The following is a 23,924-nucleotide window of genomic DNA, read 5'->3' on the forward strand; positions in this document are numbered from 1 at the left end:
AACATTTGTCCTGAATTCCTGCATCCTTGAAATGTTCAGTTGAGCTATGTGTGTTTGTGTCAGAGTTGAGGGGGTTGTTGGAATTTGATTCTAAAGCATCTGATGTGCTCCTAGGGCTGACTGGTTCACAGCAAAGTCTAATCCAGCCCTGGTCAGTGCAAGTGGAATGAGCTAGACCTTGCTGTTGAATATCCTGTGAAAATGCATCCAGCCTCTCAGCATAGCATTTAAAATGCTGCACCTTTTCAAATACTGGAAGTCTCAGAGTTAAGTTAGAGCGAGTCTGAAAACTTGCAATGAAGTTGAAATGCATTTTTAGTTCCTCTGAGCCCCAGAAGTTCTGAGCAGATTCACTGCTCACCTGAAGGAGTATATTTGAGTTCTGAAGAAGATACATTGGATGCATTTGGGAAAAAAACCTGCTGTTATGAAGAATTTAAACCAAATTGCAGCTGAAAAGCTCAATATCTTTATATATTGACTTGTAGCTTTTTTAAGTGTTGTTGTTTCCTAAGTGTTGTTGTTTTTTTTTGTTCTTGTAATACCATAAGAAAAAATCCACAATAACATAGTTGCTTGAAGTAAAATTTTTGTTATACTGTGATGCTTTTCTTGAAGAACTTTCAGCCAGGTAGACAGGTCAATAACTTAGTCTTTTCTTCTCATCCAGATGTTGAGGTCCTGAGGGTAGAAAGAATCCAGCTGATCGATGCAGTCTTAAATCTGTGCACTTATCACCATCCAGAGAATATCCAGCTGCCTCCAGGGTAAGGCTTATCACAGACAATCTTATTGTGATCTAGCTCATTTTCACCTTGTGACTAACAGTACTAGCTCACAGATTTTAAGATGCTTTCCCCTATTAGAGTTTCTAATAACAAAACAGTGAGGAAACTTTTTCAATGTCACGTTCAGGTGGAAATTTTTCCAGGACAAGTAAGATGGGAATCATGGAATTGACTTTCCTCTGCAAGCACTCTGACCTTTCTGCTCTAGAAATTTTCATCTGAACCCTGCTGTCCCTTCTGAGAGAGGCTTCTTGTTTTTGAAATCCACTGAACTGATGTAGCCGAATCTAAACAGTGCATGATTAAGAAGAAAAGCAGCCTTGAGATGGGGTTAAGTAACCAAATCCAACCACTTGTATCTCTTGATGGCTTTTGCAGGTACCAGCCTCCAAATCTAGCTATTTCTACCCTCTACTGGAAAGCCTGGCCTCTCCTGCTTGTAGTGGCTGCATTCAATCCTGAAAACATTGGTAAGTGTGGACGTTTCTCAGGATACTAGTTCTGCTGCAAAAATTGGCCAAGGTGCTGTCTGCTGAAGTCTGGTTGCCTGTGTTCAAGGCATGTGCTGGGTTGGTGAGATGACGGCAGTTAACTGTGTATTCCTTGTGTGTGGAAAAATACACAGTGTGGGGGTTTGGACCAGCATGTAGCTGGAATCACGTTGTCTGTGCTCTAAGTGTGGTGAGCTGTTCTAAAGTGAATTTGTTGTGTGTGCCCCCACCTTGGAGTGTGCTAGAATATATATTTAGACCCTTACTTTTTTTTTTTTCTGTATCCCTGATTGCCCTTCTCTGCTGCAGGTCTGGCTGCATGGGAGGAGTACCCCTCTCTAAAGATGCTCATGGAAATGGTCATGACCAAGTTAGTATGCTTAAATCCCTACATAAATCAAATAGGCCACCGAAAACGTGTATTCCTCATGAAGTTTGTGCCAGCTGGCTCCTTCCTTTCCAATGGGACTGGTGTAAAATAGGCTGGCTGGCAGCAACACTGCAGTTGGAGTGGGAAAGGTGTCTTCTCCCAACAGAAACATTATAAGCAAGGGAATAAAGCTGAGAAAAAGGGAGCGATGACTGTGATGTGCCTTGCTGAAAAGGTCTTGGTCTCCCTGGCCCCATTGGGAAACTGCCTTGGTTTTCCTCTGTTGCCTGATGGAGCCAAGCTCCTGGGGACTTTCTGTGGTTCATGAGTTTTGAATGGATTGAGATAACCATTTTCTTTTTTAACTTCCTTTCTCAGTAATTATTCCTATCCTCAATGTACCTTGACGGATGAGGAGACACGCACAGAGATGATTAATCGTGAACTTCAAATCTCCCAGAGAGAAAAACAGGAGATTCTTGCATTTGAGGGTCATTTGGCTGCTGCATCCACAAAACAAACAATTACAGAGAGCAGCAGCCTCTTGCTGTCCCAGCTGACAAGTCTGGACCCTCAGTAAGTAGCCTTCTGCACTCTGGTGCCATAATGAAATCCCAGTTAATGCTAGTAGTCAGGAAACCCTACTGTTGATAGGGTGGTTGATGTGGGCAAGAAGAGCCCTGAGATTTGGTAGCCTGTGGGATATGTGTCACATTTGGTCCTTGTCCTTCTGTTGCCACCTACATGTGACCCTCATGCACTACTGAGCTGACTGATCCTCATCAACACCAGAATGAAAGTATGTCTGCCTGTGGATAACTTCTTGTTTCTCTGGCAGGGGCCCCCCACGCAGACCTCCACCACATGTCCTGGAGCAGGTCAAAAGCCTGAACCAGTCGCTTCGCTTGGGCCACCTCCTGTGTCGCAGTCGTCATCCTGATTTTCTTCTCAACATCATTCAAAGACAGGTGGGCTCCCTCAATGGCTTGGCTATGTTGGGATCTGATCCCTCGTCTCTGAAACTTGAGCAGAGCGAGTGGTAAAAGGAAGCTAAGAAAGATGTGGGGGAAGTGGCTTACTGCTCAGGAATTAAATGATCAGCATGCTTCATCTACGTTCTGCTGATATTGCATTGTTATTCTCTTGCTTCTAGGCCTCATCACAGTCAATGCCATGGCTGGCAGATCTGGTTCAGTCCAGCGAGGGCTCCTTGGATGTCCTACCCGTGCAGTGCCTTTGTGAGTTTCTGCTTCATGATGCTGCTGATGAGTCGACCTCAGGTGAAGAAGAAGAGGAGGGTGAGAGTAAGGAGCAGCGTGCCAAGAAACGCCAGGCGAGTAGTCTCCTGGAGATCTGTTCTGTTACCTATTTCCCGTGCATCCTGGATTTTAGTTCATTTGAAAGGCCAACTTCTTGCTCCACAGAGACAACAGAAACAAAGGCAGTTGCTTGGACGGTTGCAAGACTTGCTGTTGGGTCCCAAAGCAGATGAACAGACAACTTGCGAGGTGCTTGACTATTTCCTACGACGCCTGAGTTCCTCCCAGGTGGCCTCACGGGTCCTGGCCATGAAGGTGAGCAAAATGAAAAGCTTCCTGACTAGGATTTGTTAGGAGCTGAGGGCAGAGCCCTAGATTCTCATGAGCCCAGAGCCAGCACAGTGAAATTCATGTCATCCTTCTTCAGTAACTTATCTCAATCTTCAAACCCATCAATGCACTTCTACTCCCTGCTGCTCAGAAGCCTTCTTTGTTCAACAGCCAAGTAGTACTTTTCTTAAGATAGAGCTGGATTTTGCTATGTCTCCTGTGAAGTTCAGGTGTAGACTCAGCAGATCATGTGCTACATGGAGTAATTGGCAGCAGCTGTTGTCTGTAGGGAATATAAATGAGTGAGTGCCTGGTGCTACAGAGCATAGTCAAGGCAAGCAGAATTGCAGAGAGCTCAGAAAAATTATGCTTACAGAGGACTGAAACTTCAAGCAGATATGAGAGATAAAACCTGTTGTGTGCTGCATTTGGATCATTCCATGATGTTTGAAGGTTGTTTCTATTATATTCATTAGTATGAAACTGGTGGTCCAGCAGTGGCTTCAAATGCAACAGCTGTGTCCATGTGACTTCTGCAGGGCCTGTCCTTGGTGCTGTCAGAAGGGGGGCTGCGTGATGGAGAGGAGAAAGATCACCCCATGGAGGAAGACTCTGGTGATTCTGAACTGCTGCAGGGATATCAGTGGCTGCTGAGAGCCCTCCCGAGGCTGCCGCTGTTTGACAGTGTTAGAGCAACAACAGCTCTTGCCTTGCAGCAGGTAGGTGTTAGTAGCTGGAAGGGAGAAGTGACCAGCTTATTCTTTGTCCCACTCATGCCAGAACAAATCTGAGCAAACTGTGTGTGGGTGCGATATTGACATGTTTATATGCTTGCAGAAGAATTTTTCTTCTGATGGTGCTTGTTTTCATTAAATCCTGATTTCTAATGAGAGGAATTCTCCTTCTAGGCCATCCACATGGAGACAGATCCTCAGACCATCAGTGCTTACCTGGTGTACCTCTCCCAGCATGCCCCAGTGGAGGAGCAGGGACAGCACAATGACCTCGCTCTGGTAAGAGGCCAGATTTCCAGGGCAGAGGGGTTGCACAGGGGAGACCTGGCATATCTCAGGACAGGGGTAGGCATGTGACTTGCTGTACCAGCACGATGAGGTTCTTGGGAGCATGTGAATCTGATAACTGCGTGTTTGTGTTTCTGCATATGTATTGGAAGGCAACTTGTGTCTTCAGTTTCATATCATGAAATGGTATCAGAGCAATAACCTCCAGCCTAGTAGCCCATCTCAGATGGTAAGGGGAATGCAAGAGTGGATAGTGATTTGAAGGAAAACCTACCACCTGGTAGTGTTTCACAAGTAAGCAGGTGCTAAACCTGCAGTCATGTATATCTGGGGAGAGAATGGGAAGTCAGGAACCTTAGTGGTGGGATATGAACTCTTCTATAACCAAAACTGGATTTCTGATAATTTTTTAAAAGTTTTAGTGTTTGGGTTTTTTTAAATATTTGGCTTTTATACAATGATTTTTTTTCATTGTTCTACTTCTGAGTGCTTTTTTATTGCTTTTAAGTCCATTGAATTACATCCTTCATTATGGTCTTTTGGGGATTGATGCACTGATCTAGAGGCTCATGTGTTCTTTCTGCCCACATAGATCTGTTTAGATACGTGGAGAATGTTAAATGATAAGAGTCAGTTGATCTGTTTCTTCAGAGAAATGCGGATTTTTACTAGGTAAATGCTCACTTTGTAATGGGATGCAGCAGAATGCAGCTGTGCTACAGCTGGGGACACTGTAAGATATCACAAGATGCATTCAAAGCACTGGTGTTTTCCCTGTTGTGATGGTTCTACTCTTGACTCTACACATTGATCTTCAGAGTGGTGTTACCTGGGCTGGTGGAAACTGGAGTACATGATGCAATGAAGCAGGAGGATCTGGCTGTGTTGTTCGGTAGAGAGCTCATGAATATTTTCCCCTTGCAGGATGTAGCCCGACTCATAGTGGAGCGCTCTACCATCATGTCTCACCTCTTCTCCAAGCTCTCATACTGTGCTGAATCAGATGCAGTGCTCGTTGCTCTTCTCTCCATCTTTTCTCGCTACATCAAACGCATGCGCCAGAGTAAAGAGGGCGAGGAGGTGTACAGCTGGGTGAGTGCCTCCCTGCCTTTCTTAAGCAGGTAGAAGAAACTGGACTAGTTAACAAAAGAGAAGCCCATTATGGGTTGCTGACTGTAGAAACCACCTCTGGTTCAAGAATTCCCCGATCTCAAAATAATTGGGAGGTTGGCATAATATCAAAGCCAAGTGTATGTGTACATAAAAACCTTTTTTAATTTTTCCTTGGGTATCTTTTGCGGCCACTGTTGGAGATACTGTGCTAGGTGGAACTTTGGTCTGACCAAATTTGCCCATTCTCTTGTTCTCCTTTCATCTGCATCTCACAGATCTCATTCTCCTTTCTCTTCCCACCTCTGTTCATCATGGTTTTTTCTGCCTTTTTCCAGTCAGAGTCCCAGGATCAGGTGTTCCTTCGCTGGACTAGTGGGGAAACAGCCACTATGCACATCCTTGTGGTTCATGCCATGGTTATTCTCCTGACACTAGGGCCACCTCAAGGTTAGTGGAGTATGCTCAGATTTATTCAAGGGGTCATGGACAATACAAAAAGCCTTTCCTCTATCTGATATCTCCTAACAGGCCAGGCTGGTGTTAATCCTTCTACTCACAGACTTGTTCCTTGCAATATTTGTTTGTAGCTGTAAGATCCATCAGAATATTGCTGCGCAGAGTGAAGGATTTGCAGGCTTATATTTTTTGCCTTCTGCAGACAGTAGAAATATTAAAATGGGTTGTCCCTCCCTGCTAAACAAGAAGGAGACTGAGGCTTAGTGTAATGTGAGAACCAGGTACTCAGATATGTAGTTCACATTTCCACTTGATAATGTTTATTCCCAACTTACTTCTGACCTTTGAACAAAAAAGTGTTCTGGTATATCGATTTGTATGAGGAAGTGTATCGATTTGTATAAGGAAGAGTAGGGTGTTCTAAGTGCTTATGAACATGGGAGATAATTTTGTATCCACTCTTAAGCAGGGGATGGTGATTTTTATACCTTACTGGATATATGGTTCCCGGAGAAAAAGCCCCTTCCTACTGCTTTTCTGGTTGACACCTCAGAGGAGGCTCTGCTGCTCCCCGACTGGCTAAAGCTGCGTATGATCCGCTCTGAAGTCCCACGTCTTGTGGATGCAGGTGAGCCTATGGGATGTTTGGTGATGTTTCAGACCCTTCTGAAAGGACAGGGAGAGGCTTTCCTGCTCAAGTCCTCTGTATGCCCAGCCATCCTACCTGGATGCCTTTGGGTGGGTCCATCAGTTACTGGAGATGCTGCAGCTGAGCAGGGAGCTTGGATTTAGAAAGCAGTGTGTCTCTGGATTTTGTGACAGTCTCAATCTAAATATGCAATAGATTCTTTGCTACGTCCTTTAGGGCTGTCAAACAGATGTACAGAATATGAGATGGTTCTGGGCAGGCAATGTTATGGGATGTCCCAGGGTGATTCCCTACTCAGCCATGATGTGTAGTTCATGTACCAAGGGTTTGAGAATGGATACAACCTTGCTAACCATCAGACACCACACGTTAATCCCCACAGCATTAAGAGCAGAACCTGGTGAAAGCTGAAACTGAAGAGGAGGTCAGTGCCTTTGGCAGAGCTCCTTACTGCAGTGTAGAAGGCAGTTGCTCCCACTCTGATCCAAGTGCTGAATCTTGCTGGCTTTTATAGGCAGTGACTATTACTTTTGAAGCAGGGGAAAGAATCTGTATGACTGTTGCATTTCCTGTGTATTTTAAAGGAACTGGGGGACTTCAATTTGGATCTCATCTTTGTTACAACAATTCAGATTGAATTAAGCTACACAGTCACCAGACAACAGGCACAGCACTGCTTCCACAGGACATGGTGTGCTTGCAATGTGGAGAGCAGTGTCTGAAGGATGTGAACTATACCTGCAGTTACTTTGTCCTTGCATGGCTCATCAGTGCTCTTTCTCTCCTTGGTATTCAGAGCTTTCATCCCTTTCTTACTAATTAAATGACAGCTCTCTATAGCCAGTGATTGAATTATTCAATAATTCCTGCCTGCAGCCATCAACAGATAGGGTGGAAGTTATTTTTTTAATACGAATTATTGGGTTCCCGAGGTTTTGATCAAATTAAACAGAAGATCAAATTAGCCAGTGAGTGAATTAACTGGAAGATGCAATAAGAAGGCAATGATTTGCAGAGCAAAGAAAACATAGTAGGCAGCTGTCAGACTTCTGGCTTTGGGCTCCCTGCAGTCCTGTCATTAACATGTCACTGTTTGTCCAGCCAAAAGCACAAAGATCAGGTAATAAAGATGACCCTCTCTGAGCAATTCAGAGGTCTGAGGACTCAGTGTTTGTGTATTTCAGCCCTGCAGGACCTGGAGCCACAGCAGCTGCTTCTCTTTGTTCAGTCCTTTGGAATCCCAGTTTCCAGCATGAGCAAACTTCTGCAGTACCTGGATCAGGCAGTATCTCATGACCCACAGACGCTAGAGCAGAACATCATGGACAAGAGTAAGAGCTTCATATGAGGCTGACTACGCATTTTACTTTTTCTTGAACAGTTTTCATGAATATCTCCTGTGACTTCCTTGGAAAAATCCAAACTAGTTCAGCAAACTCGGTGCACAGGCTGCTTTGGCAGCCTGTTGTCCCTGTAGACACCTCCCTAGAGCTTGTCTGGATGGGCCTGGGATGTATTTCCTGAAGTAGAGAAGGATTTTTGGATTGGGTTATACAGAGTCTAAAAAGTAATTTGGAGCTAACTTGTAAAAGGAGTAAGGCTTAAAAGCATCGTTTACCAAGTCCATGGGAACAGCAAATTCCCTTCACTGTGGGAGCTGTACAAGCAGCAACCAATTCTGTCCTGCTTTACTAAAGAGGGCAAGATGACGATTCATTCATATCTTCTTTTTCAGACTACATGGCTCACCTTGTGGAGGTTCAACATGAGAGAGGAGCGACAGGAGGCCAGACTTTCCACTCCCTGCTCACTGCATCCTTACCAGCCCGCCGAGGTACTGTCTGGGATAGCCTAAACTTCTGAATACCAAAGTCTTCTTCCAAACTTCCTTCCTCTGTTGCTGTTGAGAGGGACAGGAAGAGCTGTCTTCAGAAGGGGTTGTGTTGCAATATATCAGCAAGCTACAGTTAGACACCAGTCCTTGCTAGAGTTTTTCACTCCTGGTGAAGGGAGGAATTCCAATATTCTTGGGCTTTACTACAATGCGTTGTTCTGAGTGATACGGAAAAATAGGTTTTGCTTGGCCTCAAGAGAAAAGCTACTGAATTTCTTGGCAGTTAGAGACTGTAAAGTTGAAGGTGATCTAGTGTTGGAACTCCAGATGTTAGTGACCATAATGGCTTTTTTCTTTTCTTCTGTTCCTCTTGCAGACAGTGCTGAGACTGCAAGGTCAAAACCTAGTCCTGAGAACTCTCAAGGCCAGAGCCGAATCCGGGCCTTAAGCCAGGTCCGGGTTCTGGGCCCAGAAGATGATCTAGCAGGCATCTTTCTGCAGGTACTGGTATAGTCTTTAGATGGTCAGCTACTTCCCTGCAGAAGCTTTACAAAATCAATTTTTTCTTATTCTTGCCTCTTCTGACCACTTCCTTCTGCAGTGTTTGCAGACCAAGAGGCAGCGCCATTACAGCCTGGTGGAATTGATACTGGAAGGATTTTTTTCATGTAGTTTGAACATGATGTGGGTTTTGATGATGACTAATACTGTCAGTGCCTACTGGCATGTTACTGTCTCTGCACCTTGTTTGTTCTGTGTATAGTACCTTTCCTCTCAGCAGCGGATGGGGGATTTGTGAAATGCTCACAGCGCCTTGGTGGCAAAGCTGTCTGTAAAGCTTCCCTCTCTCCACTGACTCCAGAGGAGCCTACAGAGAATTAACTGGTCAAGTTGGTTGCCTGTATTTTGGTAATATGGTGATTCCCCCATGGTTTTGTATTGTTAGTCACGTTGGGGTCGCATAAGTGCTGTGCCTGTTCCTGTACCAGGCACTAGAGTATTGAAAAAGCTCTATCAGAAGATTCCAGTTAGCCCACAGTCAGTATGATTGTACAAGGTAAATGAGTCCTCTACCTCAGGATGTTTATTGTATAACAAGTACTTTCATTTGCTCTCATAAACATATTTCCTTCTGTATCCTACCAGCTTTTCCCGCTAAATCCAGACCCACGCTGGCAGAATTCAAACCTGCGCCCGCTTGCACTGGCGTTACAGCAGGCCCTGGGGCAGGAGCTGGCTCGCATCCGCCAGGGGAACACACAAGTGCCTGGGATCACAGCACGACTTCTCCAGGCAGTAGCTGCACTGATGAACTCGCCGCACAGCGGTGCGTTGGTGATGGCAATGCATCGTAACCACTTCATCTCCTGCCCACTGATGCGCCAGTTGTACCAGTATCAGGTGAGCAGTGTAAGATGAGAATCTTTGTAGCGTTTAACGAAGAGGGGTGAGGAGGAAAGAGAAAGTCTGCAGTACATCTGCTCTGCTGTCTGCAGACCCTCTACCTGTGTAATGCTGGAAATGGAGCCTGGGGAGCACGATACTGAGGGGCTCAAGCTGCCTAGGCATAGGCATCTGAACGCAGGCTGGCCACATTAGCAAGTTATTCAGTGAAATACCTTTCATCATGATGGAAGAAGGCACAAAGTTACCCCTAGTTATGCTGGGAGAGGTACTGCATGTGTGTTTGTGTGTGTGTGACTGAGTCTTCTGCCTTGCATTTGTACATAAAAATCAAGGCAGCAGCTTCTAGTGAGCTATGGTCCAACAGAGTAGGTGTGCTGTATGTATTCCTGGCAGGATGTGCCACTATCTGCATCTTTCCTGCTATCTTTGTTGTATTATTGAAGTGTGTATAAGCAAGTTTCTTCCGCTGTTTTCCTCAGCGCTGCATGCCACAAGACACTGCCTTCTCCTCACTCTTCTTCAAAGTCCTCATGCAGATGCTGCAGTGGTTGGAGAACCCTGCAGTGGAAGATGGTCCTCTGCGTGCTCAGCTGAAGGCCTTTGCTGTGCAGTACTCCTCAAGGCACAGGATCAGTGATGGTACTGGCATCGGGCAGCTTATGGGACTCAGAGTGGGACAAGAAAGGGAGAGAAACAAAACTGCACCCAGAGCAGAAAGTGGGGTGGGCTCCCTTTTAGAGAGGTCTGCTTAGGCATAGCAAAGAGAGGTTTTGTACTGTGCTAGATAAACTCCATGAGGATGCAGGCAAGTGATTTAGCTCTGGGAGTTTGCAGTAGACAACTGATAGGATTTCGCCAAGCACAGCAGATCTTTCAGGAGAACGTCCAATTGCTCAGGCCAGGAATTCTGTGCTAGCTGTAGTCCTGGAAGATGAGCACACAAGAATTCCTCTGGAACAAGGTTACGTCGTGACTTGTAGAGCTGTTTATCATCTGCCACCTGTTGGAAGGAGGAGTCTATAACCAAGAGCTTAGGCATGGAAATGGGTTTGTGGTTGTAGAGTTTTCTCTTACCCACATGTCCCTGTAACATGCAGAAGAGCTGTCAAGAGTTTTGGTGGGGATAAAATGGCAGTGGACTGTAGTGTGTTTGTATGTTTGAGTAGTTGTGCCCTGGAGACACATGGGGCTTCTGTGGAAGGGAAGCCTGACGTGGGGGCTGGCTTGGCCCTGTGGTGCAAATGCTGTGATTTCTTTGCAGTTCGAGGTGGCTTCTTGCACCTCACAGAAGCTCTGACTTTCCGTCGTGACCCTGACTTGATCAGCTCCACGGTACGTGCCATCATTGCGACCCTGAAATCGGGAGAGAAGTGTAACGTGGAGCCGGAGCTCGTCAGCAAAGGTATGGCTGTCCTTCCTTCTGCTCTCCTTCCCTGTTGCAGCAGCAGCTTGAACTGCCAGATCAGCCAGGGAGTGCAGGCTGTGGGAAGCTGCCTTCTGCCTGGATCAGAAAATGTGAACTGATCTAAACTTGGTCCTATCTTGTATCAGCTCCTTCCCCTGCACTGGTATGTGGGTTTATAAACTGTGATCTGGGTCTGGGATTAAGTCTCTCAGTGAACCATTGGTTTCCACTAACAAAATGAGAAATAGAAGCCTACTCTACCCCAAATAAAAATGGCTTCCCTCTTCCTTAATGAGCCAGGCTCTCAGGAATGCTGGACTGATAGCCTTCGTGATAACTCTTACAAGGTTCCATAGCTTTCACCACATTCTGAAGTTAATGAATGACATCTTTCTCTCTCTGCTAGTCCTTCAAGGTCTGATTGAAACGCACTCTCCGTACTTGGAGGAACTCCTGACTGTCCTCTTCTCAGCTACTGTTGAGACCAGTGCCAGGTTTCCTGCCATGAAACCAATTGCTGTGGTGAGCTCCTTGTTGCTCCAGGACAAAGAAGAAACACCAGTGAAGAAGGAGCTGGACAGTTGCAGGTGAGCCTAGGCAATGATGGGAATTCACTGGTAGGTCTGGGTTCATGACATCACCACTGATACTGGCTTTGTTTTCTCTTCAGTACTGAAGCAGCTTGGCTAGGGCCCTCCTCTGGTCTTCTTAATGACTGGTTGGAGATGTTGGACCCAGAGGTGATCAGCAGCTGCCCTGACCTCCAGCAGAAGCTACTGTTCTCCTGGAATAAAGTAAGAGTTGTTGGGGAGAGGGACTACTGTGCTGAAACCACCTTTCTAGGGTACTAACCTGCACCTGGAAACAGGGCAAGGGGTAGTTTTAAGTTTTGCCACATGTTGCTATACCACTTCCAAAGCAGTACAGGCTGACTAGGAGGGGGATTCTGGTGCATCCTTCTCAGTGCAAGGCTTATGTTTCATCTTATCTTTGTTTCCTCAGCTGTGTTCTTTTCAGGACCTTGAAGTGCCTTACAGACACAACATAGTCCCATAACAGCCCAATCAGCTGTGTTTTCATTGGGAATTTTGCAGACAGATAAATAACTTGCCCAGAAGTGCTAGGCTGAAGCTAAGACTAAAACTGAATTTCATGGCTGATGCCATGTGCTGTTAGAAAGTACTGCAGTTCAAATCCTAAATCCACATGTTGTCTTCTGTGCTGTCTGCTTGCCTGTGATGTTTGTGTCATCCTTCTGTCATATACATGGTACCTCCTACATCCACCTCGCAGCAAGGATCTGTTTATTACATGTCTTCCTTGTTTGGCCCTTTCAGGCAGGGTCCCAGGTGCCCTCCTTCCACCCATATCTCTTGGCTCTTCTCACTCACCAGTCCAGCTGGACCACGCTGCACCAGTGCATCAGGCTTCTGCTTTGCAGAAACCGGGAGCAAAGGTGAGTCTTTGTTTTTCGGGCCTAGCAAGGAGTTTTGAGTTGGGCGACTTACTGTGTCTGAGAGAGAACAAACAGAAGCTGAGAACAAGAGCTGCTACATTTCACGGTGCATCTGCCAGGAGATGTAACCCAGCCAAAACCAGACTTTCTAAGAAGGATGCTAATTTCAGTCATGCTGATTTGTGTACCTTGATATAAATATTACCTGCTGTTTGATGGAAGCAGCACATAAAGATTTGGCTTGTTCTGAACAGGAAGTGCTAATCACCGAGTAATCCATCTAGCATTGCCCTTGTTGATAATCTGTATGAACATGGGGTTTGAAAGATGCCTTAGATAGCGAACTGACGGCAGTCTCTGTAACTGGGCAGGCTCTGCTGGATCTTTTGGTTGTACTAAACTCCATTACCGGTCTTCTCTAGCCCCCTTCCTGGCATCAGGCTCCCAGTTCTGATCTTTGGAGCAGCCCTAGCTCTCAGCTTCTATGCATTGCTCTCAAATACTGAAGTGTCACTGTAGTAGTATCTTGCTTAAACTTTCTACACTTACGGAAATGCTAACACCTAATAGTAGTAATTCAGGACATGACTATAGCAATACTTGTAAACTGGCAGTATTTCACTTTGCTTATTATTTTATTATTGATCTCTTGCTCACTAACAATTTCACTAATTTCTGCAATCCAGGATAACAGCCAGGATAGGATGTTCTGTACACTGGGACAGTAGGGTCACTGGTCTGATTGTACCAATTGTTTCTGTTGATGGCCGATGTCTGGCCTCGTGGTGCAAGACTCTGTGTAGCTGCCACACTCTTGCTGAAGGCCATTTGTTCAGCTCTGTACCCCATGCCGTGCTTACTGCAACAAATATTTAGTCATAATCTGGGAACAGAACCAAACCCCTTCTCGGGACTTAATGGATCCTATTTTTACATTTGCAGATGTTTATTTCTTCACAGTACTCATGATGTTTAGAGACACTACCATGTGTTTGTGTGCTGCCCGAGGGCTGTGTTGACTCTAATTGCAAATCTGTCTTCTTTTGTCTTCTGGCAGGTTTGACCCAACTGCATCCTTGGATTTCTTGTGGGCCTGTATTCACATTCCTCGGATCTGGCAAGGAAGGGACCAAAGAACTCCTCAGGTAGTGGTTCAGTTCTTCCAGGACTCCTGTCTGGATGGAATGAGAGGCAATGCTTTCACAATGCCTGGTTTTCCTATGGCCCAAGAGGTGGCTGGAATGATACAGGTGCAGCATGCCAAGTTTGCTGCCTGTACCTCAGCTGGTTACTTAGCTGCTCTGCTATGTTACATATTACAGTGGCAATTTTGAGTCCAAAAAGCTGATATGAACACACATAAGTTTGCCCACTTGGCATTTCCTCTGCAGCTCCTGCAGCAGTTGCCACAATATCCGTTAAACATCTAGGCACAAGGCTACAGTGGTGAGCAAGCTAAAACTCAGCGCGGGGTGATTCCCATTTCACCAAGAAAAGGGGATTGCATCTCTTCTCCACAGAGGAATTTCTTTGTTTTGGTGACTGAATTATGGTTTCTGTCCCATTGCACATGCTGAGTGGGAAGTAAATGAGTTCAGGAGTAGAAGAGGGGTAAAGAGATTTCATTTAGGGCTATGATGCATGCTTTCAGAGCTCTAGGTATGGGGTCGTTCTTAAGACTAGTGCTAAGAGATGTTCTATTCCAGTTGGGGAAAGTGTGACTAGAAGGAACTAAGGATCTAGGGATTCAGTTTAAATTCATTTTGGATGTTCTCTTGCATTACAGAAGCGCCGTGAGGAATTTGTGCTCCACCTAAAGGCATCAGAATTGATCAGCATGGTGGAGCTGATCCTGGCTGAAGCAGAAACCAGATACCAGAACACAGAAGAGGGCTCCTGCACACTTATCCAGTCTCGACTGCCTTTGTTGCTCAGTTGTTCTCATGGGGACCTTGAGAGCATCAAAAAAGTAACGGAGTATCTGACCAGCTGCATCCAGCAGTGGGGAACCAGGTGAGGTTGCAAATGGGGAGCACTGTCTACTCTAGTTGTACTTACTTGTCCTTTTAAGTGGTACTTGGACCAGGAAGGTGACTTTTAAAGTTACATTTCAAGTCCCTTTTGCTTTTAGGTCTTCAGGACAAAATGCTTCCTATGTTTTTTTTGTGGTGGGTTTGTTTTGGTTTTTTTTAAGTCAATTATTTTTAGTTACTAGTTCCTAATATGGGATTTCTTGTCTGTTCATCCATTGAGTCACTGCTCATAATGTGTCCTGCTTCTGACCATCACAATTGCTCTCAAAGATGAATGGAGACTAGATTGTTTCCTCACGGCTGTGTTCGCACTGTGGGAAGAACAGGAAAATGGTGTATTTGTGGCAGTGAAACAAACTGACCCAACCCTAACCTCACTTATGGTGGTGTTAGAAAAGATACTGAGTAATCTCAGTTGCCATTGCATTGGTCTGCCTCCCAGTACAGACTATGTCAAGGAACTATGGAGGGCAGGTGTGTAGAGAACAGGCTGGCTAGTCCGAGTAGTTGTGCTTCTGACTACTGTTCCAGTTGGGATGGGGATAACCATGAGTACTGTGTGTGGGAACTCCTTTACTGGAGATGTAAACAGAACTGTCTTGTCCGGTGGCCCTTTGTAACTGCAGTTTTCTAACATTTTCAAATGGCCTAACGATGGATCCCCATAGACTGTGGATGGATCCCTGTAGACTCTGAATTATTTGAGTAGTTCAAAAGAAACGAAGACTGAAAAAAACATGATTCAGATTAGCAGTGGCTGCTCTTTACATGGTCTTTTTGTCATATGCAGGAAGGCTATTACTAATCTGATGAGTCTGGGATGTTTGCTTGTTGAACCAGTAGTAGTAACCAGTGGCTGACCTCTCCCTTTTTCCTTCAGCCCTGTGGGAAAATGCTGCCAGGACCTTCTGCTTCAGATATACCTGCAACTACCCGAGCTCCTTGTGCCCATGCCTGAGATGCTTCTCACCAGTGAAGGAGCCAGAGACAGCAGCACTTGCAAGGTAAAGTTACAGGCATAGGAAAGCCCCTTTCCAATTATGCACCCAGAGTAGATGCTACCTTGGTGCCCAGCCTAAGTGGAAAGGACTGGCAAAAGCTTCCTGGGTCACTTTGGTTTCTTTACTTTACTCTTCTGTTGCCCCTTCCCTGCCTGCACTCTCAGGAGCAGGAAGTTCAGGTGTGGTTTGTTTTGCAGTGTCTTTCTATAAAATAGTATAAGCTCCACAAGCTTCTGTGTGCCAAAGGCTTCTGTAAAGCAGAAGCGGGCAGGAATCTGATCCTGCTTTGATGCCTGGAAGGACTGTGGACTTCAGATTCTGTGCCAGCTGGAATGTTGCATCTGCTCGCAGATTCTACCTGAAAATAATTTCTGTCAACCCCTCTGTAGCTGGAAAGGAATTACGAAGCACTGCTGAAGAGCCAGGGGTTTGACTGTGCTTTAAACTTCTTAACTGTTTACTCATTACTTTTCTTCTAGCTCGATGCCCTGGTTCACAGATTCATTAACCTCCTCGCAGACACCAGTGACTCCAAGTCATCAGAAAGCCGCGTGTGGGATGCCAATATGGCCTGCAGGAAGCTAGCTGTGGCTCATCCCATCCTACTTCTTAGGTACCACTCTCCCCTTTTACCCTCTGTGTGACTGGTGTTCATTGAAAAGCAGCCACCCTTGTCCTAGAAGGGGAACAAACTTGCAGCAGTCATGATGATTGTGACAGAATGCTTATTCACGTACAAAAGTCAAGAGAAAGGGCAGCAAAGTCATATCTCTTATAATGAGGCAGTGCCTCTTTTGGTTCCATGTCTGTCTAGAAACAGTCCTCTTGGAGCTGGAGACTAGAGAACAGAATATAGGTGGGAAATGGGGCTTGCTGATTCTATGAATACAGGGGTCAAATCCATAATCCTAGGAGAGGATAAAGGATGCTTCCTTCCAGGAACTGACATGTAACAACATGTAGCTTTCTAGGAGGAGGGTAGATCTGGGTTTTCTTCTGTTTGGCGTTTCAGGCATTTACCAATGATGGCAGCACTGCTGCACGGCCGTGTTCACCTCAATTTCCAGGAGTTCAGGCAGCAGAACCACTTGACCTTTTTTATCCACGTCCTGGGGATCCTGGAGCTGCTCCAGCCTCAGGTCTTCCAGAATGAGCACCAGGTGGCACTATGGGACTGTCTCCTGTCCTTCATCCGTCTGCTGCTGGTAAGAAAGTCCCTGCTCCCCCTCCACGTGTGGGCTGGCTGCCAGCTACTAGACAGAGAAGCTCATAAAGTAGGGCCAGCCCAGCTCTCTCCCATTTGAAGGGAAAACCTTCATATACCCAAGAACAAAAAAGTGTATTAAGTACCTTGGAGGGCTTAAAGAGGAGGCAGGAGATCAAGCTATTCCCTGGTCCCCAGAGGTGCAGGATGCGGCAGTGCATCACTGCTTTTTTTGTTAACTCATCTTCTTGTTCCTTTCTCAGAACTACAGAAAATCCTCACGGCACCTGGCTGCCTTCATCAGCAAGTTTGTCCAGTTTATCCACAAGTACATCACATGCAATGTCCAGGCAGCTGTCTCCTTCTTGCAGAAGCACTCAGATCCACTCCAGTAAGCTTCTTTACTCCAGTTAGCCCATAGTTATAATGCTCATGGAGAGCTTGTGCAGTCAGACAGAAGACAGCAAGAGGATGTGACAAAATAGCAACTATTATGGCACTTTTCACCCTTGGCTCCCTTAAGTCTCTGTTGAGATGAGCAGCATAACCCTTTTTATAGGTGAAAACTGAGCCCAAGAAAGTCAGATGACGGTTTCAACTCACATAATGGCCTAAATGTCCTGTTGAGGCATTGTAGTGTCCTGCAGTCGTTTGCAGAGGGCCAGCAGGAAAGTGTACCCTGAGCAATAGCTGCAGGGTCCCACCTGCAGATACAGAGAAAAATGCATTTGAGTTCCAGTTGTAGTGAAAGGAAAAATCTTGTTTCTGCTTCTGAGAAACTATTTGTTTTAGTATACATATATGTGCTCTTACTTGTCCTCATGCCCTTATTGTATTGAAAGTTAAACATGCCATCTCTTCCCCCAGTGACCTTTCATCAGACAACAGTGACCTAGCAATGTTGAAGTCCCTCCTGGCTGGGCTGAGTCTGCCTAGTAAGAGTGGCATCTTGGACAGGGGCTCTGATGAAGAGAAGGAGGGTGAGTCTGAGCGGGGGGAAGAGTTATCCCAGTTGGTGAACTTGCAGCACGTTTTGGAGCACAGATGCTTTTATGGACTGTATGCTGTGCTTATTCTTCTCATAACAGCCCAACAAAGGGGTATTTAGAGTGGCAAATGGCACTTGTATACTCAGGAGTTTGGAATGAGTATCTGGGATGGGCTAGTTTTTTTTCCTGTCAGTGATACCACTACTGGAACAGAACAGCTCAACATGGGTGAGTTTCATTGTTGTGGATGTTGCCTTCCTCAGCCACACTTAAGGACTGACCTATCAAGAGACCCTAAGGTTGCATCCACTTCTCCACTGTTTTCTTTACAACTTGCATGGGAAAATTTTTCAGTATTAAAACAGCTCAAGAAGGTTCCGTCTCTTTGTGTCAGCTGAGGGGTACCAGAAGGTGCAGTGATGCTAGAGACAGTTTGAGAGCTGGGAATTGTATTGCAGTATTGCTGGTCGGTTCAAGATACGCCACTATACTGGTAGGGAATGCTGGACCTGTCTCCCTGTTAAAACTACACAGACAGGTCAGGAGTGACCTGTTCTCTGTCTCCCCCACAGATGAAGCAGCAGCAGGCTCTCTCCCCCTCGTCAGCGTGTCTCTCTTCACTCCTCTCACACCAGCTGAAATGGCCCCATATATGAAGAGGCTCTCTAGAGGCCAAACAGTTGAGGGTAAGTGAGGACCTGCAGAGCTGTACAAAGATGCAGGGCAAATGCAGACAAATGCCAACCCTGTTACTTATCTGTCAGCTACAGGCTAGTTTCCTGTTTCAGTTTTGTGTTTGGAAGTTTCCAGCAGTTAGGATGTGGCTTTGTTTTGGATGAACTTGTCCATAACCTTCTGTGATTCTGTGACAGCGGCTTCCTATGATGCCGTTATCACTTAGCTCAGCAGTGCTGCAACTGCCTCTGCTTTGGGGCTCTTCAGAGATCTTGTAAGTGCTCTGGGAGATAGTATGAGTAATTCAAGGAGTGCTACAGTTCATGTTGAGCCAGGTCTGGAGTGCTGGTAGGAGTGCCTTTTTTAATGATACAAAAATACCAAACTGATGAGTAGCAGGATTTTGTTAGAAATCCCTAGGTGGCCTCTGTGGAAGATAATTGTGTTAATTTGTCATATGGAACCAACATGCTTCTTCTCCAAAGGTCTTCTGAAAACACAGGTGTCCAGTGTTCAGACCTAAGTTGTGGTATTGGGGTGACAGTTTTCCTTCTACGCTAGAAATAGGGGGAAGAAATCCTGCCTGGACGCTGTTTTTAAAAGGCTTTCTGTGAAGATCTTTCACTTGCAGAAGAAGGTGTTTGGGCATTGAAACCTCACACCCCACTCCATTCCTTCTCCTGTCTGAGTCATGACAGTGCTGGTGGCCTCTGCCTGGGCGAGTTGGGATGTGCTGATCTAGCATGTGACCTACCTGTTCTCTTCCTTTTTGAAGAACACCTTTAGTACTCTAGCTCTGTGTGCAGGTGGGAAAACTTGACTGCTTGGGAGATTGGATTTGTAAGGGAAAAGGCAAAGATCCTTTGCTGGATCAGTGAATTTCAGTCACCCCTTTCAATCTGTGTCTTCCACCAGACATCCTGGAGGTGCTGACAGACATTGATGAGATGTCCAGACGGAGGCCAGAAATTCTCTCCTTTTTTGCTGTGAGTATTAGTGTCTCAGACTGCCACTGGAAGGAAGAAATTCTTTTCACTGGAGTCTGTGTTGCACAGCCAGCTTAAGTACTACCCTTCCTCTGCTTTTTGGGTCGTTGTTGCAGCATCTTAGGAGAAATTTATCTTCAGTTAGGCCTTCTGACAGCAGGCAGTATTTACTTCCCTACCATCAGAAGGTATACTGGGTCTGCCATCATCCACTTGTAACTTCTCTTTATGTCAGAGGATGAATTAACCCTCTCTCCTCTTCTCAGTATTGGGGCAAGGAGAGAGCAGAACAGCTCTGTCAAACAGTGGAGCCTAGGGAAAACTCAGCTGTCCCACATGGAACAAGATTACAGAAGGGTGCTCTAAAGTATTCAAAACCAGGATAATCCTTCTTACAGAGAGGGATTTCCTGGCTCAGCCAGTACCTGCTGGATGTGTGTTGGGCGGGATTGGTGCTGGAGGAGTTTGTGCTCCCTGGATGGCCTTGTGATCCTAATCTGTGCATCTTCTTTCAGACAAACTTACAAAAGCTGATGAGTTCATCAGAGGAGTCGTGCCGAAATCTGGCCTTTAGCCTGGCTTTGCGCTCCATTCAGAACAACCCCAGGTGAGGACCACTGGAACTTAGGCTATCCCAACTGATGGGCACTGGCTGGCTGGCTGGCATGCCTGTTGATGGTGAGTTGTACTGACACTTTCATGGTTTCCTCCCAGCATTGCTGCAGACTTCCTTCCCACCTTCATGTACTGCCTTGGCAGCCGAGACTTTGAGGTAGTGCAGACAGCACTGAGGAACCTGCCTGAATACACCCTCCTTTGCCAAGGTAAGTTGATGTCTGCCACCTTTGGTGCATGCTTGACCTCAAAGGGTCAAAGGTGGGCTCCTGTGCTAGGAACAGCCTCACTGAGAAGTTGCCACGGGTCAGTGTTGCCTAGACCAGGCCATCAAACCCACAGGTGATCTGCATCAAGAGTAGCTTTGGTCTGAGTGTCACAGGATGGGAGATTTGTCATAGAGACAAGGGAGGCTTCCTTGAAGTAAATTTGCTCCCTTAGAATTTTTTCTGAGTCGTGATCCCTCGCATGATCACATACCCACAGAGCTATTAGAGGGTAGATTGTGCCATGTTCTTATGGAAGGAGATAATTTCTTGCACAGCTGCAAACATTCATTCCGGTGTTTGTTGGTGGATTGCTCTTGCTTGTATGTTGGAGCTCTTGGGTCAGTCCTCATGCTGTCTGTCCCTTTCACAGAGCACGCAGCAGTGTTACTGCACAGGGCCTTCCTGGTGGGGATGTACGGCCAGATCGACACCAGCTCTCAGATTTCAGAGGCCTTGAAGGTTCTGCACATGGAGGCCATGATATGAACATGTGGTTCTGGGAACTCCATTTCCAGAGGAATTAATTTAACTGGACTCATCAGCTGCATTGAAGCCCTGTAAGAAGACAGTGTATTTCAACCCACATGCTGGAAGATCAAAGAAGTGACGTAGCAGGCCAGACTGTGCTGGAAAAGGAGTGTTTTCTGACTGAAGATCAGAAAGGGGCAAGGATCGATCTGTCTGGCTAAGACGCCATTATTGTGGGAGAAAAATCTCCTGAACATTGTGCCAAACAAGGACCACTTCCTTCATGGGGTCTTGGGGAAGTGGCTGTTGGTTTGTTGTTCGGGGTTTTTTTGTGTCTCCAAGAAGGCAGAGCTGCTGGGAGAGCAGGAGGGAGCGCTGGCCCTTGCACTTGAAGTCTCTGCACTCTGTGTTGGAGGGAACATGCAGATCTGTGCAGGGGGATTGTGGGGTGGGTGGTTTTGTTTTTTCTTTTTTAATTAAAATTGTCTTTGTTTCCATTGTGCCTTTCTCTGCTCCATGCTGCCTTGGGTGTAGCTTGACATCCCTCTATCCCTGTTCTTCAACCTCTTTTTATTCTAGACAAAAGCATCTCTGGAAGACCTGTCTCCATGGCCCAATGCTCACTGAGCTATCTTGGCCTTTTACAGTATGTGCAGGAAATGGAGGAGGTTTACAAGGGTCAATGGCGGCTAACGGATGAGTTTGGTCAGCAGCAACTGCTGACAGGACAACATGTAAGAGGTTCCTTAGAAAACTTTTCTTTAAAAACAAATAAATAAACTTCTTGGTGCATCTGCAAACATCCCAGCAGCTGGACACTGTCACAGTGGAGTCTTCAAACAAGCAGCTGGGTTTCTTCTTTGGGATCCACTAGTTCCTCCCTGTGACTCTTCTGAGCATTGCTCTCTGGTCCTTGTCTGCTGGTAGGGGCAGTGACTTATTTTCCAGCTGTCATTTGAGGACAGAAAAGGAGGTGTCTTCCTTCCCTCTGCTCCAGAGAAATAACTGCTGCATATGCTTCATTCTCCAGTCTCGCTTAATTCTAGTCACCAGTTTGCTCTCATGTCGTTTGTCTCTATTCCTCTGGCACTCCACTTGTTATTGAGAATCTTTGTAGTATTCTAAAGACAAAGATCCTGGAGGAATTTTATAGATAGCTGTAAATAAGTCTATATCTCCTTGCTGGTGGCAGGGACAGTTGTGACCTCATGGGTGGCCGGGTGAAGAAATATTGTCCACTCTTGCAAATGAGGAGTGCCACAGCTGAGCGCTTTTACTAATGTGTCAAAATATGAATGAATGTCCGGCTGGCTTTGCAGAGAGAGGGAGGAGAAAAGGGAGAGCTCTAAACCTCTCATCAACTCTAAGTAGCCTTGCCTTTAAATAAAGAGATTAGAGCCATCGCTTAAGGATGCAACATGCTCTTTTCCTCAGTAGCATCTGCTTCGCATCCAGAGCGACTACTGTGGCAATTAGCTACATATAAATTATGGGGAGGAACAGCTGAAGAAGATCAAGTCAGTGAAATGGTTTTCCTGAGGGGCTTGGTGACAGCAGGATTAATGCCTGACTAAAGGGCTCCCAGTGAGATTACTGGCTCCTCTTACCTTAGTCCCTTATCAGACATCGTTATTTGTCAGAGCAGTGAGGTGGTTCTTTTGGTGCTGCTGTGGGCCTAGAGCAACTGAGAACTTGTGGGACTGGCTGGGAAAGGGCTTTTCACAGGACTTTGGATCAAGGAGCAAGGAAAATATCTCAAAACTGTTACCACGCAAGGACAGCGAGTCAAACAAAGTAGTGGTGCTTTGCTGAAGACCCTCCCTGTGGGTGGGGCTTTCCAGAAACCCCACTCCTAGAAACATTTATGGGCAAAACCCAATTGCGTGGTTGGCCCCAACTTCTACTCTCTCTGTGTTGGCGAGGCCTGCTGTGAGCAGACCAGCTCCAGGAGACCTGGTTTGGAGGAGTTGGGGATGTTTGGATGTTGGCAGAACTTTGTAATGAGCCCTTGCAGCAGGACAGCCACGCTTTGCAGAGTATGGGAAAAGAGATGTGTTTGAGAAGGTGGAAGAAGCATTTCTTTATCATCATCAGCAGAAATCATCCTTTGGGAGATCAGGAAACAAATTCAAAAGGAGGGAGCGTGGGTGGAAGTTATTCTGCAAAGCTGGGCCTTCCCATACATCTCCCAATACAAAAAGCATCATCCATGATTTGTTGATCTCTCTGCTTTTTGCTGTATTGAAGGTTCCCACCATCCTCTGCTTGGACCCAGTGGAGCTGAGCAGGTTGCCCTGGCTTGGAGCACGTCACTGAAAACAGATCAGAGCTGAGAACGGGGCTGTCAAGGGGTGCCTGGCTGTGCAGAGACAGCTTAGGCAGGAGCCTTCCCTCCTGTCTGCAACGGCAGCCGTGACAGCTCTAAAATAGTTAGCGACGGCGTTACTGATGCCCTGATGCTTGCCTGCCTTTTAATCGGCACTCTGTAACTTTCATCTCCGCCTGGCTGAGCACCTTCTTGCCTCCCATCCCTGCTGAGCTGACAGTGTTCTCCTTCACAGATCTGCCAGGCTCCTCCAGGGGGCTGGGGCCATCTCCTCTGTCTTCAGGGAGAGCTGGTGCCTTGCTCAGAAGAGGAGTGGTGAGGAGGTTTGCAGGGTCATTCCTGGCCAAGCCCATGGGGCCCCTATGACTCACCCAGTGGAAATCCCTGCTCCCATCTGTGTTCCAGACACCAGGTCCCAGAGTGGTGCGAAATCCCTGCTCAGACACTTCTCTAGAACAATCTGCTGTAGTCAGAGCCATGGGCTGCCAGGGCTGGTGTCTGGGGGAGCCCATGTGGGGCTGGGGAATGTGCTCAACACTGGCTCGTGGAGAGGCTTTTTGTCTCCTTGGGTACACTGGGAATCCCAACCCAGCTCAAGGGGAGGCACGATGGGGAAGGGAGAACTGGCCACAGGCTAGTTTGGCATCCTGTGGCTGCACCCACCTTGGGGCAGGGCTGGCACAACCCCTGTGCATCATCTGGCCCTGCTTTGGTGCCTGCACGGCTGGTGCTGGGCAGGCAGCCGAGGCTTTGGGGGCCAATGGGGGCCCGGGGGGGA

The 23,924-nt window shown here is 46.5% G+C and overlaps 1 protein-coding gene across 1 annotated transcript in view; it reads left to right on the plus strand.

Moving 5' to 3' along the window:
- The window catches only part of INTS1 (integrator complex subunit 1), a 30,258-nt gene extending 8,969 nt beyond the window's left edge, over window positions 1-21,289 (plus strand). Inside the window, exons 15-47 of the mRNA XM_009641825.2 lie at window positions 671-767; window positions 1,167-1,258; window positions 1,589-1,649; window positions 2,028-2,225; window positions 2,488-2,617; window positions 2,803-2,982; window positions 3,074-3,223; window positions 3,778-3,957; window positions 4,147-4,251; window positions 5,185-5,352; window positions 5,709-5,820; window positions 6,296-6,457; window positions 7,663-7,809; window positions 8,214-8,312; window positions 8,689-8,813; window positions 9,459-9,713; window positions 10,199-10,358; window positions 10,981-11,121; window positions 11,531-11,711; window positions 11,795-11,918; window positions 12,462-12,580; window positions 13,638-13,725; window positions 14,367-14,593; window positions 15,494-15,617; window positions 16,094-16,227; window positions 16,627-16,819; window positions 17,082-17,209; window positions 17,686-17,798; window positions 18,380-18,493; window positions 19,398-19,468; window positions 19,984-20,075; window positions 20,183-20,292; window positions 20,723-21,289. Of these exons, the coding sequence (XP_009640120.1) occupies window positions 671-767; window positions 1,167-1,258; window positions 1,589-1,649; window positions 2,028-2,225; window positions 2,488-2,617; window positions 2,803-2,982; window positions 3,074-3,223; window positions 3,778-3,957; window positions 4,147-4,251; window positions 5,185-5,352; window positions 5,709-5,820; window positions 6,296-6,457; window positions 7,663-7,809; window positions 8,214-8,312; window positions 8,689-8,813; window positions 9,459-9,713; window positions 10,199-10,358; window positions 10,981-11,121; window positions 11,531-11,711; window positions 11,795-11,918; window positions 12,462-12,580; window positions 13,638-13,725; window positions 14,367-14,593; window positions 15,494-15,617; window positions 16,094-16,227; window positions 16,627-16,819; window positions 17,082-17,209; window positions 17,686-17,798; window positions 18,380-18,493; window positions 19,398-19,468; window positions 19,984-20,075; window positions 20,183-20,292; window positions 20,723-20,838 (4,496 nt within the window). The 3' untranslated portion in view covers window positions 20,839-21,289. The remainder of the gene's footprint in view (window positions 1-670; window positions 768-1,166; window positions 1,259-1,588; window positions 1,650-2,027; window positions 2,226-2,487; window positions 2,618-2,802; window positions 2,983-3,073; window positions 3,224-3,777; window positions 3,958-4,146; window positions 4,252-5,184; window positions 5,353-5,708; window positions 5,821-6,295; window positions 6,458-7,662; window positions 7,810-8,213; window positions 8,313-8,688; window positions 8,814-9,458; window positions 9,714-10,198; window positions 10,359-10,980; window positions 11,122-11,530; window positions 11,712-11,794; window positions 11,919-12,461; window positions 12,581-13,637; window positions 13,726-14,366; window positions 14,594-15,493; window positions 15,618-16,093; window positions 16,228-16,626; window positions 16,820-17,081; window positions 17,210-17,685; window positions 17,799-18,379; window positions 18,494-19,397; window positions 19,469-19,983; window positions 20,076-20,182; window positions 20,293-20,722) is intronic.
- The last annotated feature ends 2,635 nt before the right edge of the window (window positions 21,290-23,924 follow it).

The sequence above is a fragment of the Egretta garzetta genome, unplaced genomic scaffold (genome assembly GCF_000687185.1).
Source record: "Egretta garzetta isolate BGI_Z169 unplaced genomic scaffold, ASM68718v1 scaffold57, whole genome shotgun sequence".
Taxonomy (NCBI): domain Eukaryota; kingdom Metazoa; phylum Chordata; class Aves; order Pelecaniformes; family Ardeidae; genus Egretta; species Egretta garzetta.